Raw genomic sequence first — 16897 nt, 5'->3', positions numbered from 1 at the left:
CAGACTTCGCACAGATCTAGCAACTCAAGATTGGGCATCCATGAGGCGCTGTGGGTCATCAACAACAGAACTGTACTGCAGCACAATCTGTAACCTCATGGCCCAGCATATCGCCCACTCAACCATTACCATCAAGCCAGGGGATCAACCCTGGTTCAATGAAGGGTGCAGGAGGTCATGCCAGGAACAGCACCAGGTATACCTGAAGATGAGGAATCAACCTGGTGAAGCCACCAAACAGGACTACTTGCACACCAAACAGCAAAAGCACCAAGTGATAGACAGAGCTAAGTGATCCCACAACCAACGGATCAGATCTAAGCTCTGCAGTCTTGCCACATCCAGTCGTGAATGGTGGTGGACAATTAAACAACTGACTGGAAGAGGAGGCTCCACAAATATCCCCATCCTCAATGATGGAAGAGCCCAGCAAAAGATAAGGCTGAAGCATTCGTAACAATCTTCAGCCAGAAGTGCCGAGTGGATGATCCACCTCAGCCTCCTCCAGTTGTCCCCAGCATTACAGATACCCCAGTCTTCAACCAATTCGATTCACTTCACGTGATATCAAGAAACGATTGGAGACACTGGATACTGCAAAGGCTACCGACCCTGACAACATTCCGGCAATAGTACTGAAGACTTGTGCTCCAGAATTTGCCGCTCCCCTAGCCAAGCTGTTCCAGTACAGTTACAACACTGGTATCTACTCGACAATGTGGAAAATTGCCCAACTATGTCCTGTACACAAAAAGCAGGACAAATCCAAACCGACCAATTACTGTCCCATCAGTCTCCTCTCGATCATCAGCAAAGTGATGGAAGGTGTCATCAACAGTGCTATCGAGCAGCACCTGCTCAGAAATAACCTGTAACTCACCTCCGAGTGTAGCATCAAGGAGCCCTGGCAAAACTGAAATCAGTGGGTATCAGGGGACAAACACCCTGGTGGTTGGAGTCATATCTGACACATAGGAAGATGGTCGTGGTTGTGGGAGGTCAATCATCTCAGCTGTAGGACGTCTCTGCTGGAGTTCCTCAGGGTAGTGTCCTCGGCCCAACCATCTTCAGCTGCTTCATCAATGACCTTCCCTCCATCATAAGGTTAGAAGTGGGGATGTTCGCCGATGATTGCACAATGTTCAGCACCATGACTCCTCAGATACTGAAGCAGTCCATGTTCACTTGTAACAAGATCTGGACAATATCCAGGCTTGGGCTGACAAGTGGCAAGTGACATTTGTGCCACACAAATGCCAGGCTATGACCATCACCAATAAGAGACAATCTGTCCACTGCCCCTTGACATTAAATGGTGTTACCATCACTGAATCCCCCACTATCAACATCTTGGGGGTTACCATTGACCAGAAACTCAACTGAACTCACCACATTAACAGAGTGACGACAAGAGCAGGCCAGAAACTGGGAATGTTCTGGCGAGTAACTCACCTCCTGACTCCTCAAAGCCTGTCCACCATCTACAAGGCACAAGTCAGGAGTGTGATGGAATACTCCCCACTTGCCTGGATGAGTGCAGCCCCAACAACACTCGAGAAGCTTGACACCATCCAGGACAAAGCAGCCTGTTTGATTGCCATTACATCCACAAGCATTCACTCCCTCCACCACTAATGCTCAGTAGCAGCAGTGTGTACTATCTACAAAATGCACTGCAGAAATTCACCAAAGATCCTCGGACAGCACCTTCCAAACCTATGACCACTTCCATCTTGAAGGACAAGGGCAGCAGACATATGGGAACACCACCACCTCCAATTTCCCCTCCAAGTCACTCATCATCCTGACTTCGAAATATATCGCCGTTTCTTCACTGTCGCTGGATCAAAATCCTGGAATTCCCTCCCTAAAAGCATTGTGGGTCAACCCACAGCAGGAGGACTGCAGCAGTTCAAAGAGGCAGCTCACCACGACCTTCTCAAGGGCAACTAGGGATGGGCAAGAAATGCTGGCCAGCCAGCAACACCCACATGCCACAAATGAATTAAAAAAACCCATTCTCTTGCCTTCTCTCCATAACACTTGATCCCTTGCTAATCAAGAATCTATCATCTCTTATCTCGAATACATTCAGTGACTTAGCCTCCACAGTCCTCCACAGAGTCACCACCCACAGGCTGAAAAGTTCCTCCTCATCTCAGTCTGAAGGGTCATCCTTTCACTCTGAGGCTGTGCCCTTGTGTCCTAGACTCGCCTCCTAGTGGAAACATCTCCATATCCACTCTATCCAGGTTCTTAGTATTCTGTAAGGTTGAATCAGGTTACTCCCTCATCCTAAACTCCATTGTGCATAGACTCAGAGTCGTCCACTGCTTATTTGACAAACCCTTCATCCCCGAGATCATTTTTGTAAACTTCCTCTGGACCCCCACCAAGGGCAGTGTACCTTCCTCATATACAGGACCCAAAACTGCTCACAATATTCAAATGTTCTCTGACCAGAAACTTATACAGCCTCAGCTCTTTTATTCTAGACCTCTTGAAATGAATGCTAAGATTGTATTTGCCTTCCTAACTGCCTACTGAACCTGTATGTTAACCTAAAGAGAATCCTGAACTAGGACTCCCAAATCGCTTTGTGCTTCAGATTTCCGAAGTCTTTCTCTGTTTAGAAAGTAGCCTATGTCTCTATTCTTCCAACCAAAGTGCATTGCCTCATACTTTCCCACATTGTATTCCATCTGCTACCTTATTGCCCACTCTCCTAGCCTGTCCAAGTCCTTCTGCAGCCTTCCAGCTTCCCCAACGCTACCTGTACCTCCACCTGTCTTTGTGTCATGTAGTTAACAAGGATATGGCTAACGAGGGGGAGGTAGTTTGTCAGGAGGTAATGAGCTGCTCTTAGGGTACATTAATGAGAAGTTTAATGAAGGGATGATTTTTTAAAAAATTGTAGAGGAGGTAAATGTAGAACAATTGACCTCAGTTTTGCAGAGCAGTGTATCAATTTCTGATTATAATCAAAGGAGTTCCCTCCTCGCAGTTGACTCCTGTCAGAGTAGAACTTCTGCCTACCCCTCTCTATCAAGAGAACCCTAACTGTTTTCCTGGGTAAAGATTCATTATTTAGCCATGGTGGACTCCTAGTGAAATAATTGTCATCATAAAGGGTAATGGAAACTTCTGTACTACTGATTGGGTACCATTATGTGAGCAGAAGAGGTAACGAGAGACCTTTTAAAAATACTCCTAACTAGTCCCCTGAAACTTGGAGCAAAGACCCCACAGAAAGGCTTCAACTGACACCGAGACCGTTAGTAGGTATGTCTCTGCAACTAATTGGAAGTGACACTCTTGGTGTTTACTGATTCTTTCTGGGGCCTATTGCCACCTTCCACATGATTGGCCTGGAAAGTGGTGGTAACTAGAGAGAAAAGAAATACCTTCAAGGGATCCAGACAAACATCTACTTGCAGCAAGCAGGGAAGCATCAGCCAATGGTCAAATGAGGTGGTGGTTAAAGTGAGAAGGTGCCAGGAGCATTTTCTGAATTTTCCAGCATTCATCAGCAATATCCATTTTTGCAAGATAGCAAAGGGGAATTTTCCAATTAGTGTATCAGATTAGAATATATAGTGCAGATCAGAGAATGTGATGGAAGGGATTGGTGACTGTTATTAGGTGGCATTTGCAAAGCTCTAACCTGCTCACTGATGCTCAGATTGAATTCCACTGGGGTCACTCAGCCCCTGATCTCATTACAACCTTGGTCCAACATGGACAAAAGAGCTGAATCCATAGGTGAGATGAGAATGACTGCTCATGTCATCAAAGCAGCATTTACGGAGTATGACACCAGGGAATGCTAATAAAACTAGAGGCAAAGACAACTGGGGAAAACTTCACTCGTCGGAGCCATTCCTAGCACACGGGAGATGGTGGTGGTTGTTGGACGTCAATTATCTCAGGCCAAGGACATCACTGCAGGAGTTCTTCAGGATAATTGTCCTAGGCTCAACCATCTTCTGTTGCTTTATCACCTTCCATCCATTATGAGGTCAGAACTGAAGACTGCACTCAAAGCAAACATGTTTAGCACTTCAAATACTGAAACCACCTATATCCGTACACAGCAAGACCTGGACAACATCCAGGCTGGATTGTTAAGCGACAAGTAACATCTGCACCGCACAAGTAGCAGGCAATGACCATCTCCAGCAAGAGATTAAATGATCATTGCTCCTTGACATTAAATGGCATTGCTGTCACTGAATGCCCCATTATCATTATGCTGAGGGTGACCATCGATTAGAAACTGAACTGGACCGGCCATATAAATACTGTCGCTACAAGAGTAGGTCAGAGGCTGGGAATTTTGCTGAGTAGCATCCCTCCTGTCTCCCCAGTGCCTGTCTACCATTTATGGGGCACAATTCGGAAATGTGATGGGGAGACAGGAGAGCTGTTACTCACAGCCAAATTCATAGCCTCTGACCTACTGTTGTAGCGACAGTATTTATATGGAAGTTCCAGTTCAGTTTCTAATCAATGGTTGCCCGCAGCCTAATGATAATGGGGCATTCAGTGACAGCAATGCCATTTAATGTGATGAAATAGTTTCATAATATAATAATACTCTCTGCTTGTCTGGATAGATGCAGGTCCAACAGCACTCGAAGTTTGAAAACATCCAGTATACTTGATTGGCACCCTGTCCACTGCCTTCAACAATCACTGTCTTCATCACAAATGCACAGGGCAGCAGTGTGTGCCATCTACAATATCCAGTGCAATGACTCACCAAGGTTCCTTCAACAGCACCTTCCATACATGCAGCCTCTACCGTCTAGAAGGACAAGGGCAATAGAATCCTGGGGCCATCACTACTTCAGGTTCTCTTCCAAGTCACATATCATCTTGACAGTGTCACTTTTCCTTTGTTGTTGCTGAGTCAAAATCCTGAAAATTCCTTTCTACAGGGTTGTCAGTACATCCCTTACACTGCAGTTGTTCAGGAAGGCAGCTCACCACCACCCTCTTTAGGGCAGTTGGGGTGGACACTAAATGCTGACACAGCTAGCAATGCCATTTCCCATGAATTTAAAAAAAAAAAGTGGCATCCTGCAGAGGAACAATGTTTGGTGTTCTTCCTGCTGCTCATAACTGTGGACTAGTATGAAAGTACTAGTGGAATTGGAGCTGAAGAGATTATGTTGTGTGCAGAGATGAACACTGATATAAATCATTTGCGTGTGACCTTCAAATATGAAAGCTACATGGATGACTATTTTGGCAGAGAAGGTAGTCGTAGAAAAACTGGTCAGTGTCTAGGAATGGTGGATCAAGGGCAAGATAATGTTGGAGGTGCTTTGGCAAAGCAAGACTACTTATGGAAGAAAGGAAAGGAAGCATTTTCAGAGGTCTGGAGCTCAATTGTAATGGATAATACAGTTAGTATTGTTTTTTCACATCCTATGATAGGTGACTCAGTTATACACAAACACTTGCAGCACCAGCCTTTACTCAGCAATTTGAACGGTGGATCCTCACGCTCCACCAGCATTCAAGAATTGCCTCCTTGCAAATGAGGGAATATTCAAAACTCAAATTCTACAGACAACATACAGGATGCCTGTTATGAAGAAGTGGAATTTAGGTAAATTATTGTACTTTAATCATTTGGCTTTTCTCATGTTTATATTTTTAAATAGGAAGGACCTCGACCAGTTATAAATATATCAGATGATGTTTCAAGTGATGAAGATGGTGAAGCTGGATCGCAAACATTCACGCAACGTCGGACTGGAGAACGAATTTCCAATGACAATGTATTACGGAATAGAAAATCTAACCAGTATAAAAGACACTACACTCCTGAGGTTATAGACTTTTGTTTATTCTGTAGGTCTTTCTTCTTTATAAAGAGCATTATTTTATATGATGCATTGTACATTATTATGTTACGAGTGGAATGGGCAGTAATATTGATAACAAAACTTAGTTTAAGTCTTAAATTTATGGGAATTACTTTTGTAATGAAAAAACTACTAAAATGGAGGTGCTGAAATGAATGTGAGGCAGTTGGTCTTTTAAATTTGTAAATTAAGTTTCAATCATAGTTGGTAGCTATCTAAGTAGGGGTAGTACATGTTTTTAGTTCCTGCTGATAACGTGTACATTTAAAGTGCATTTCATGTCAAATTATTTTGCAGGAGACTGCTAAATCTGCTACTAGTTGTAGTTCACGCAGTTCTAGACAAGATTCGGAAAGCACGCGCCATGAATCAGAAACTGAAGATGTATTGTGGGAGGATCTTCTGCACTGTGCTGAATGCCGTACTTCCTGCACTAGTGAAACCGAGGGAGAAAATTCCCACTTGAATTCCTCAGGGAGGAAGGAATACCGAGATGATCCATTTCACCTGGTTTGTTTCAAATAATGAACTTTGTCAAATGTTATTTCTTCAATAATATTTAATTTATTGTATATTTTGCGATGAGCGAATTCTTTAACTGAAGTCAATATTTAAATTTATTTCAGTTGTACAATTAATATTTTGTCAATAGTTTCAGACTGGTGACATCTGTTGTGATTTGTATTTTCATGTTCAGCAAAAGAAAAGCTATTTTGGACTTCATATGGACTGAAACCAATCCTGAAGTAATCCAGACAATAACTCTTTACAATACAATGAGTTATATTCATAATATATAAATGCGTCTGGAACTGTTAGTATTAGTAATGTGAAGTGCTTCAAAGACTTGCTACCAAATAGACTTAGTCACAGTGTTATTAAAAGAAGGCACAATAATAAGCTGCATCTCAAGATGGCAAGCTGTTACTTATGGGGTACTGAAAGGACCAGAATTAGTTCCACAACTGTTTAGTTTATACGAATGATTTGGATCTAGGGAACAATTGTAATTATTATCATTTCCAAATTTGCTGATTACACCAAAATGGGTAGGAATATGTGTTGTGAGGAGGATGCAAGAAAACTTCAAGAGGACTTGGACAGGCTAAGTGAATGGGCTGGAACATGGCAGATAGACTATAATGTGAATAAAAGTGAAGTTATTCACTTTGGTAGAAAACAAACAAGGTAGAATATTTCTAAAATGGTGAGAAGAAATGCTGAAATGGTCAGGATGTGCAGGTGTCCAAGGGAAAATGGTTGTCCTTGTCCATGAGTCGCTAATAGCTAGCATGTAGGTGCTGTAAACAGGCAAGCAAATGGTATATTGGCTTTCATTTTGAGGGTAGAACTATGGAAAAAATGTCTATTTGTGTAGAACCTTGGTGAAAGCACATTTGGAGTATTGTCTACAGTTTTGGTCTCCTTATGTAAGGTATAATAAACTTGCTTTTGAGAGATTTCAACAGAGGTTCACCAAATTAATCCACAGAATCCCTACAGTCTAGAAATATGCTATTCGGCCCCGACTAGTCAACATCAACTCTCTCTAATGAGCATCCCACCCAGACCCGCCCCTCTATCCCTGTAACCCTGCATTTCCTATGGATAATACACCTAACCTACACATACCTGGACATATGGACAATTTAGCATGGCCAATCCACCTAACCTGCACATTTTTGGATTGTGGGAGGAAATCCACACAGACACGAGGAAAATGTGCAAACTCCACACCGACAGTCACCTGAAGCAGGAATTGAACCCGGGTCCCGGGCGCTATGAGGCAGCAGTGCTAACCACTGAGTCACCATGCCGAATCCCTGGAATGTTTGATTGTCATAGGAGGAGAAAAAAAGTTCATTTGGCCCATTTTGTCTGCACTGGCTCCTCAAATCCATTGCATCAATTACCTTCTGCCAGTTTCCTACCTTTACCTATTACCCTTGCACATTATATCTGTCCAAATTATCATCCCAACACCCTCCTGAATGTCTCAATTGAACCTGCCTCCACCAGGTAATGCATTGAATATTCTATCTACTTGTTACATGAAATGTTTTTTTTCTTGCATCACATTTACTTCTTTTACAAATTACTTTCCTCCCTAAATCTCCTGGCCTCTTTTACTTCCCTTTTTCTCTTTTAAGATGTTTAAAGCCCAAACTTATGATCAGACACAGAAGTTGTTGGAAAAGCTCAGCAGGTCTGGCAGCATCCATGAAGAAAAAAATCAGAATTAATGTTTTAGGTCCGAAAGGGTCATCGGACCTGAAATGTTAACTCTTGATTTTTTTCTTCACAGATGCCACCGTACCTGCTGAGCTTTTCCAGCAACTTCTGGTTTTGTTCTTGATTTTTAGCATTTGCAGTTGTTTCGGTTTTTCATATGATTAGACATTTGGGTCAGTATTCACATACACATCTCCAGCTCTGTGTCTATTATTGACTGATGAGGAAGCCACGTTTTTCTGTATTAATGCCAATTTTTATAAAGCTTTAATCTCTTTCTCTCCAGGTGTGAGAAACACTGGCATGGTTGCATTTATGGCACATTTCCAGTTCTTCTAATTTGGTGCTGGTGCACCTCCTGGTTGAACTGTTCTAATCTTGTGGTGAGAAAAGCACCAGTAGCAATAGCGTTATTTTTCCAAGTACAGCCAGTGCCTTAAGTAGTTACAATGATATATTATCCATGTGTTCTGCTAAGAATACTTCTGTTATTATAAATGTGACTAAATTAAGAGCGAAAAAACCTTGAATTTGCATAGCATTAAAGGAGGAAGTGAAATAGTGTTTGCTGGTTAACAGGAAGGAATATGTAATGGGGATCCTTTGACTCCCAAATTAAAGTGTTTAAAAAATGATGATATTATGAACACTTATCCTTTTTTCAGAGTCATTCACCATGGCTTCACAGCTCCAGTATCAGTTTGGAAAGAGTAAGTGCAATTGTCTGGGAATGCAACGAGTGTAAGAAAGCTGATATGTCTGTGATGGAAATCAGTGGAATGATTATGAAAAGAGTGAGTATAGCACTTTAAAAGGGCAGAAAATTAATTTAACAGTATCTGTGGAGAGAGTAACAGAGTTAATGTTTTGAGGCTAGTATGAGTCCTCTTCAGAACTGCAATGAAATTCATTGTTCTCCCACTCCGTCCACTTCAGTTTTGGCAATTGTTCTTTGTCTTTCCTTACTTGACAATGTAACCTTTACAAACATGCACTTATTAAAGTTACAATAACTTTGTTGAGTACTTATGAGAAAAATAGCAAACCTCCATATCAGTGATATTTCTTTAATAGCTATATGTTTCTAGCAATTATACCACTAAACATTTTTGTATTTTGTTTGTGTTCCTGCAGTCTTCTGTTAATTTTGCAGTCCATTCCATTTTCCTCCTTTTTCAAGTTGTTCTATCCATTCTGATCTTCATAAAGGCCAGATCATTATGAAAAACGCAATAGTTTACTGACAATGTTAATGGAATAGCATGGCTTCCTTTAACTAATAGCTGTGAACATAAAGATTGAAAAACAGCAACAATTTGCGCAACGCATTCTTTAAAATTATGTGGCATTGATTATAGGCTAACTTTATTCTCGGATATATTATAACTGTTGTCCACTAGAGTGCAAAACCAGTGACTACTGGTGTTCCGCAGGGATCTGTTCTGGGATCTCTGCTCTTTGTGATCTTTATAAATGACTTGGATGAGGAAGTGGAAGGGTGGGTTAGTAAGTTTGCCAATGACACGAAGGTTGGTGGAGTTTTGGACAGCATGGAGGGTTGTTGTAGGTTGCAACAGGACATTGACAGGATGCAGAGCTGAGCAAAGAAGTGGCAGATGGACTTCAACCCACAAAAGTGTGAAGTACTTCATTTTGGAAGGTCGAATTTGAATGCAGAATACAGGGTTACTGGCAGGATTCTCGGCAGTGTGGAGGAGCAGAGGGATCTTAGGGTCTATGTCCATAGATCCCTCAAAGTTGCGACCCAAGTTTATAGGGTTGTAAAGAAGGCGTATGGTGTGTTAGCTTTTATTGGCAGGGGAATTGGCTTTAAGAGCCGTGAAGTTATGCTGCAACTCTATAAAACTCTGGTTCGACCACACTTGGAATATGGTGTTCAGTTCTGGTCACCTCATTAACAGGAAAGATGTGGAAGCTTTAGAGAGGGTGCAGAGGAGATTTACCAGGATGCTGCCTGGACCGGAGGGCAGGTCTTATGAGGAAAGGTTGAGGGAGCTAGGGCTTTTTTCATTGGAGCGAAGAAGGATGAGAGGTGACTTGATAGAGGTTTACAGATGATGAGGCATAGATAGAGTGGATAGTCAGAGACTTTTTCCCAGGGCGGAAATGACAATTACGAGGGGGCATAATTTTAAGGTGATTGGAAGAAGGTATAGGGGAGATGTCAGAGATAGGTTCTTCACACAGAGAGTGGTGGGCGTGTGGAACGCGCTGCCGGCAGTGGTTATGGAGTCAGATACTTTAGGGACTTTTAAGCGACTCTTGGATAGGCACATAGAGGATAGTAAAATGTAAGGAATGTAGGGTAGATTGATCTTAGTAGGATAATAGGTCGGCACAACATTGTGGGCTGAAGGGCCTGTACTATACTGTACTGTTCTATGTTCCATGTTAAAACAACATTCCCTTTTTAAAGAAGAAACCCTTCTTCCTTATGGTCTGAAGTCTGACCGTTTTCTGCACCTTATCTAATATTATTGAAGACCCTTGTTACTTAAGTTTGTATTCTGGTGTTACGGACCAGACAAAACCCCTCAAAATATATTAAAAACATAGCCTAAACCCTAACTTTTCCTTAATTTAAAGGTAAGTGTAAGGCGTTCCAGATTCTCGCCTTTAAGCAAAGCATACTTTATTTTACACTACAGTTAAAATACAGAGCAAATAAAAATAAAAGATTTGGTTTAACTGTAACTCTGTTGAAATGCATAACAAAATTTTATATATGTGTATGTGTACATATATCACTACTACTAATTAACTGTTCCAATATAGTAACATCCCACAAATGCACCCTTGGCCAGACAAATTCAATAAAATGGATTGTCTCATGCAATTCTAACAGCAGGAAGAGAACTCCAACTTTTAGCTGTAACAGTGAGAGGAATAAGAGCTTCCACATCCAGCTTCAAGACCCCAACAACTGCTGAAAGCTAAAACTAAAAATCCTGATTCTGTGGGAGCTTAACCCTACCATTCTGGCTGCCCCTGTTGTTCCAACTTAAAAAAAACACTCCAAGGCCTCACAAGCTGTTTACTTATTGGCTTTGAACATACTGCTCAGCACATCTGTTTCAACCTCTCTTCATTTAAGAAAAAGGACGTAATACACTTATTGAGTCCATAGTAAATAGAAATGACAAATCTTATGGTGCCATCCTGGTTGTAGGCTCACAAAAGAGTAACTTTGTCAGAAATACAGAAAGTGCAGGAAATATTCAGCAGGTCAAACAGAATCACTGGAAAAAGAAAAAGTTAACTTTTTGGGTGAATGAGTAGAACAAAATGTTAGAGATGAACAGTTTTTCAGCAAGTAGTGTCAACTCAAGCTCTAATTGATTAATCATCTTAATTGAAAATAAAAGCTAATTGGTAACAAAAATCAAAATTTCAGATTTCACCAGATTGCAACATTTAACTTGTAACAGAAGGGAGCCCTAACAATATTATACAATGTGGACCAGGACTTAAAATTGTATTTAGGATTAAGTCCAGTCTATGGAGCTTTCATTAACTCGTCACTTCATAGGTTGCATGATAATAGAACAGTAATTTCTTCTAAGCAAAGATTCCTTATACAGTTGCGGACACTACGGTCTCAGAAAATCAAGTGTACTTAATAGATACTACACACAGTTGAACAAAATTATCAAGATGATGTGGTGCTTTTCTAAATCTCATAATAGATGTTGGACATCTGTTTTAGGATTTTAGGACCAAACAGGTTGTCCCTACAGACCCAGGGATAGGCACCTATCCTGTTTACAATAAATACATTAAACTGTCCTAATACCGTGTATTGTCTCCAGAAATACTATGCTCGAAGGGTCTGTGACATTAAGACAGATTTCTGCTCTATCATAAAATCTCAGCATAGCTCTCTATTGGAACAAAAACTAACTGCTAATTACTTACAATCACTGAGAGAGTTAATCGTGAGCTATTTCAAATGTTCAGTCCTGGATATTTCTATGAATCTTTTAGTAAGTCAAAATGTGGACTTCCTTAAAAAAATCGCCTTCACTTCTATTCTCATTCCTCTTCCTCCCTCCACACATACACATATAAAGTTAAAAAGGGGCTAGTATCCAATATGCAAGGGAACATAAAAGAATATGCAGTTTAAAATTCTTAGGGTGTCCTGGAGGGGTAAGGTTTTAACCTGAGGGCACGGTTGATTAGTGGTATCCTGGATCAACAGCAGCTATGAATATCAGTGTTTGGATGTCATTGGTTGCTTTGTCCTTACTAAACAAGTGCATATAGTGAGAGAGGTCTTCATCCATCTGCAGTTGAATATCTATCTCCAGTGCTCTGTCAAAACAGTTGTATTGAATATATTTCACGCATGTATTCTCATATCTGGTGGTGTTACCTTCAAACTGGCTTATTGTAGCTGAGTTTTTCATCTCTGATATGTGAAACCCATCATATACCTGTAAATTAAAAATAGGAGCTTTTTCACACATGACTCGTTTCTGCCTCTTTTGATAAAAGGTTTAATTTCGTTTCACATGATTTTGTTTATTCCACATTCAGTTCCTGGAGCTTAGGTCACCTTGTGGGCAGACAACCATTTTGGCCATTTTTAAGTCAGTATCCTTCCACTGACATTTACCTAACGTTCTCTTTCGTTCTCCCCAACATGCTACTTTCCTGATGAAATGTGGGGACAGTTTAGAGTTTAGAAGGTTGTAAATATGTCTCTGAAATGAAAAATAATTTGGTAAATGTGATTTGACATCTTGACATTCATTAACAAATGGTTCTTTCTCCACATCTCTCCTATGATAAATTTTGAAATATGCTGTCTCCAAATAAACTGCATGTAAGATTCTCTTAGCAAAGCAAATGTTAATTTTCCAGTTTTGAGGGAGGGGGTCCTCTGTTTTAAATAATTTTCAACTAATTATTACGCCAATAAAAATGTCTTGTGCATTTATAGATATATTTTGCAATTTTAGAATTTCAATTTTTTTGAACACCTGCAGGTTAACAGCTACAAGCAAGGTATTGGTTACCAGCTGTTTGGAAACTTGGTTTCTCTGATACTTGGCATCACTCCAGTTTTATTCAGACTCTTTCAGCAAAAGGATTTGGAAGAACTAGTGTCACTGTCTGCGGCAGAGCTGTTTTTCATTGCATTTGGTTCAAATGTAAATCAAACAGTTATTATGGTTGCACTAAGCTTTGTGGTGCGTGTGTGCCTCATGTGGATATTTTTCTTCATGCTATGTGTGGCCGAGCGAACGTATAAACAGGTAAGCTGAGATATTTTCATTTTGCAAATTACCTTGACTTGTATTACTAATCTTGCTTGAATCAAATTATAAGTCTGAGCTTGCCAAACTTAATAGAGCATCAATTTTGTGGAAATCATTTTTATCAAGTTTTATTGAAGCAGTGAAATGGAGAAGGAAGAAGAGGAAAATGAATTTGGTACAAAATGATATCAAGAGGGAATATAAAGAATTACAATACTATTATGAAAGGAAAATCATAGAATTTATAGAACATAAGGCGGTTATTTAGCAAGTTGTGCTCTATTAAGCAGCTGACATTGTATTTCTATTTGTCATATTGTGCAAAATTGTCTTTCTTAAATATTTATTTACTTAACATTTAAAAGATTTTACAGATTCTGTTTTCACTAATGTTTCTGTTAGGTACACCAATCCTGTGGTAGAAAACGTTAACTTGTTTCTTTTTTTTTTGATAATGTTTTTAAATTTATGCTTTCGAGATAGCAACTGTTAATAGCATTTAAACACTAAATGAGAAGTAGGAGGTGGGATTAGATGTATCAGGAACAAGGAAAGTAATATATGTTTACAGGTGCAGGGCAAGGCTTGAGTACTTAATGGTACATTGTATTCTTACTTATTAAGGAGGAGGAAGCTGGTAAATATTGGTAGAACTGGAAAGGTAGTAGATGGGGTGAAAATTGATAAGCAGAATGTATTGGTAAGTCGAGATAGTAGGAACTGCAGATGCTGGAGAATCTGAGATAAGAAGGTGTAGAGCTGGATGAACACAGCAGGCCAAGCAGCATCATAGGAGCAGGAAGGCTGACGTTTGAGGCCTAGACCCTTCATCAGAAATGGGGGAGGGGAAGGGGGTTCTGAAATAAATAGGGAGAGAGGGGGAGGCGGATAGAAGATGGATAGAGGAGAAGATAGGTGGAGAGGAAACAGACAGGTCAAAGAGGCGGGGATGGAGCCAGTAAAGGTGAGTGTAGGTGGGGAGGTAGGGAGGAGATAGGTCAATCCAGGGAGGACGGACAGGTCAAGGGGGCGGGATGAGGTTAGTAGATAGAAGATGGGGGTAGGGCTTGAGGTGGGAGGAAGGACAGGTTAGGGAGGCGGGGACGAGCTGGGCTGGTTTTGGGATGCGGTAGTGGGAGGGGAGATTTTGAATCTTGTGAAATCCACATTGATACCATTGGGCTGCAGGGTTCCCAAGCGGAAAATGAGTTGCTGTTCCTGCAACCTTCGAGTGGCATTGTTGTGGCACTGCAGGAGGCCCAGGATGGACATGTCGTCTGAGGAATGGGAGGGGGAGTTGAAATGGTTCGCAACTGGGAGGTGCAGTTGTTTATTGCGAACCGAGCGTAGGTGTTCTGTAAAGCGGTCCCCAAGCCTCCGCTTGGTTTCCCCGATGTAGAGGAGGCCACACCGGGTACAGCGGATGCAGTATACCACATTGGCAGATGTGCAGGTGAACATCTGCTTGATGTGGAAAGTCTTCTTGGGGCCTGGGATGGGGGTGAGGGAGGAGGTATGGGGGCAGGTGTAGCACTTCCTGTAGTTGCAGGGAAAAGTGCCAGGTGTGGTGGGGCTGGAGGGGAGTGTGGAGCGTACAAGGGAGTCACGGAGAGAGTGGTCCCTCCGGAAAGCAGATAAGGGTGGGGAGGGAAAAATGTCTTTGGTGGTGGGGTCGGATTGCAGATGGCGGAAGTGTCGGAGGATGATGCGTTGGATCCGAAGGTTGGTGGGGTGGTACGTGAGGACGAGGGGGATCCTTTTTTGGTTGTTATTGCGGGGACGGGGTGTGAGGGATGAGTTGCGGGAAATGCGGGAGACAGTGGAGGGCGTTCTCGATCACTGAGGGGTTCGCAATAAACAACTGCACCTCCCAGTCGCGAACCATTTCAACTTCCCCTCCCATTCCTCAGATGACATGTCCATCCTGGGCCTCCTGCAGTGCCACAACGATGCCACCCGAAGGTTGCAGGAACAGCAACTCATTTTCCGCTTGGGAACCCTGCAGCCCAATGGCATCAATGTGGATTTCACAAGCTTCAAAATCTCCCCTCCCCCTACCGCATCCCAAAACCAGCCCAGCTCGTCCCCGCCTCCCTAACCTGTCCTTCCTCCCACCTATCCCCTCCTCCTACCTCAAGCCCACCACCATCTCCTACCTACTAAATACATCCTGCCCCCTTGACCTGTCCGTCCTCCCTGGACTGACCTATCCCCTCTCTACCTCCCCACCTACACTCACCTCTACTGGCTCCATCCCCGCCTCTTTGACCTGTCTGTTTCCTCTCCACCTATCTTCTCCTCTATCCATCTTCTATCTGCCTCCCCCTCTCTCCCTATTTATTTCAGAACCCCCTTCCCCTCCCCCATTTCTGATGAAGGGTCTAGGCCTGAAACGTCAGCCTTCCTGCTCCTATGATGCTGCTTGGCCTGCTGTGTTCATCCAGCTCTACACCTTGTTATCTCTTGTATTGGTAAGTCGACTGCAGCTGATTGGTGATGTTGACTTGCGTGGATGGCTTTATCCCAGGTTGCGCTGGGAAGTGGGGGTAGAGATAGGAGAAAGGCTTACCATAATCTTCCAATCTTTTCTAGATACAGGGAATATACTGGAGAATTATAAAGTAATAGTCGTGACACCTCTATTCAAAGAAAGAATGTAAGAACGTTCCCAGTAACTGCATGCTGGTTGGTTTAATATTGGTAGTGGATAAGCGTTTAGGAATCAGAGGAAAATAAATTAACTAAACATCTCCAAGTACATGGTAATCAAGAAGCAGCATAGATTTAAAAAGGCAAATCATGTTTGGTTAATCTAATTTAATTATTTGAAGGATTAACAGAACATTGAAGAGAATTCATCAGAAGTTGACTGTATAGATTTTAGGAAAGTACCACATATAAGGCTGGTTAATAAAACTGTTGCTAATGGAAAGGGGAGGATCAATGTCAGGCTGGATTAAAAACAAATTGGCTTAAGTACAGAAAACGCTCAAGTGTGGTCTTAAAATGCTATAAATGCTCAGTAGTTAAGGCAGCAAGTGTGGAGTTTCTTTTATTCACTCAGGATGAGTGTATCACTGGTCAGGGTCAGGAGTCACGTCTAGGCCAGACCAGGTAAGGATGGCAGTTTCCTTCCCGAAAGGACAACAGTGAACCAGATGAGTTTTTTGACAATTAGCAACAATTTCATGGTCATCATTATAGTCCTAATTCCAGATATTTGGTAAAATTCAAATTCCACCATGTGCTGTAGCAGTTTTCAAACCTGCGACCTCAGAATATTACCAGGTCTCTAGATTAACAGTCCAGTGATAATGCCACTAGGCAATTGCCTCCCCTGGAGAGGAAAAGAATAGTTAATCTTCTGGCTCTGTGAACTTTCATCACTAACTGGGTAGAACAGAATAATCCTGGAAGAAGTGCAAGATACTGATGCAGGTAAGTAAGAGAGGGGATGCCCCGGAATGGAAATACCCTCTCAGCATTTTTGAACTCTCATACCTC

The 16897-nt window shown here is 41.8% G+C and overlaps 2 protein-coding genes across 4 annotated transcripts in view; both read left to right on the top strand.

Annotated features, from left to right (window-relative positions):
- LOC109913613 (guanine nucleotide-binding protein G(i) subunit alpha-1) overlaps window positions 1–16897 on the top strand; it is a 1176207-nt gene that overhangs the window by 235652 nt on the left and 923658 nt on the right. The gene's annotated exons all lie outside the window — the stretch shown is intronic.
- Window positions 1–16897, top strand: part of LOC109924964 (protein PHTF2) — a 78690-nt gene that overhangs the window by 39897 nt on the left and 21896 nt on the right. For all 3 annotated transcript variants that reach the window (XM_048610364.1, XM_048610363.1, XM_048610365.1), the window contains 4 exons: window positions 5673–5840; window positions 6174–6386; window positions 8774–8902; window positions 13121–13390. In XM_048610364.1, the coding sequence (XP_048466321.1) occupies window positions 5673–5840; window positions 6174–6386; window positions 8774–8902; window positions 13121–13390 (780 nt within the window). The remainder of the gene's footprint in view (window positions 1–5672; window positions 5841–6173; window positions 6387–8773; window positions 8903–13120; window positions 13391–16897) is intronic.

Source organism: Rhincodon typus, chromosome 22 (assembly GCF_021869965.1).
Source record: "Rhincodon typus isolate 14 chromosome 22, sRhiTyp1.1, whole genome shotgun sequence".
NCBI lineage: Eukaryota > Metazoa > Chordata > Chondrichthyes > Orectolobiformes > Rhincodontidae > Rhincodon > Rhincodon typus.
The sequence above is the reverse complement of the archived record's forward strand: the minus strand, read 5'-3'. Positions and strand labels throughout refer to the sequence as shown.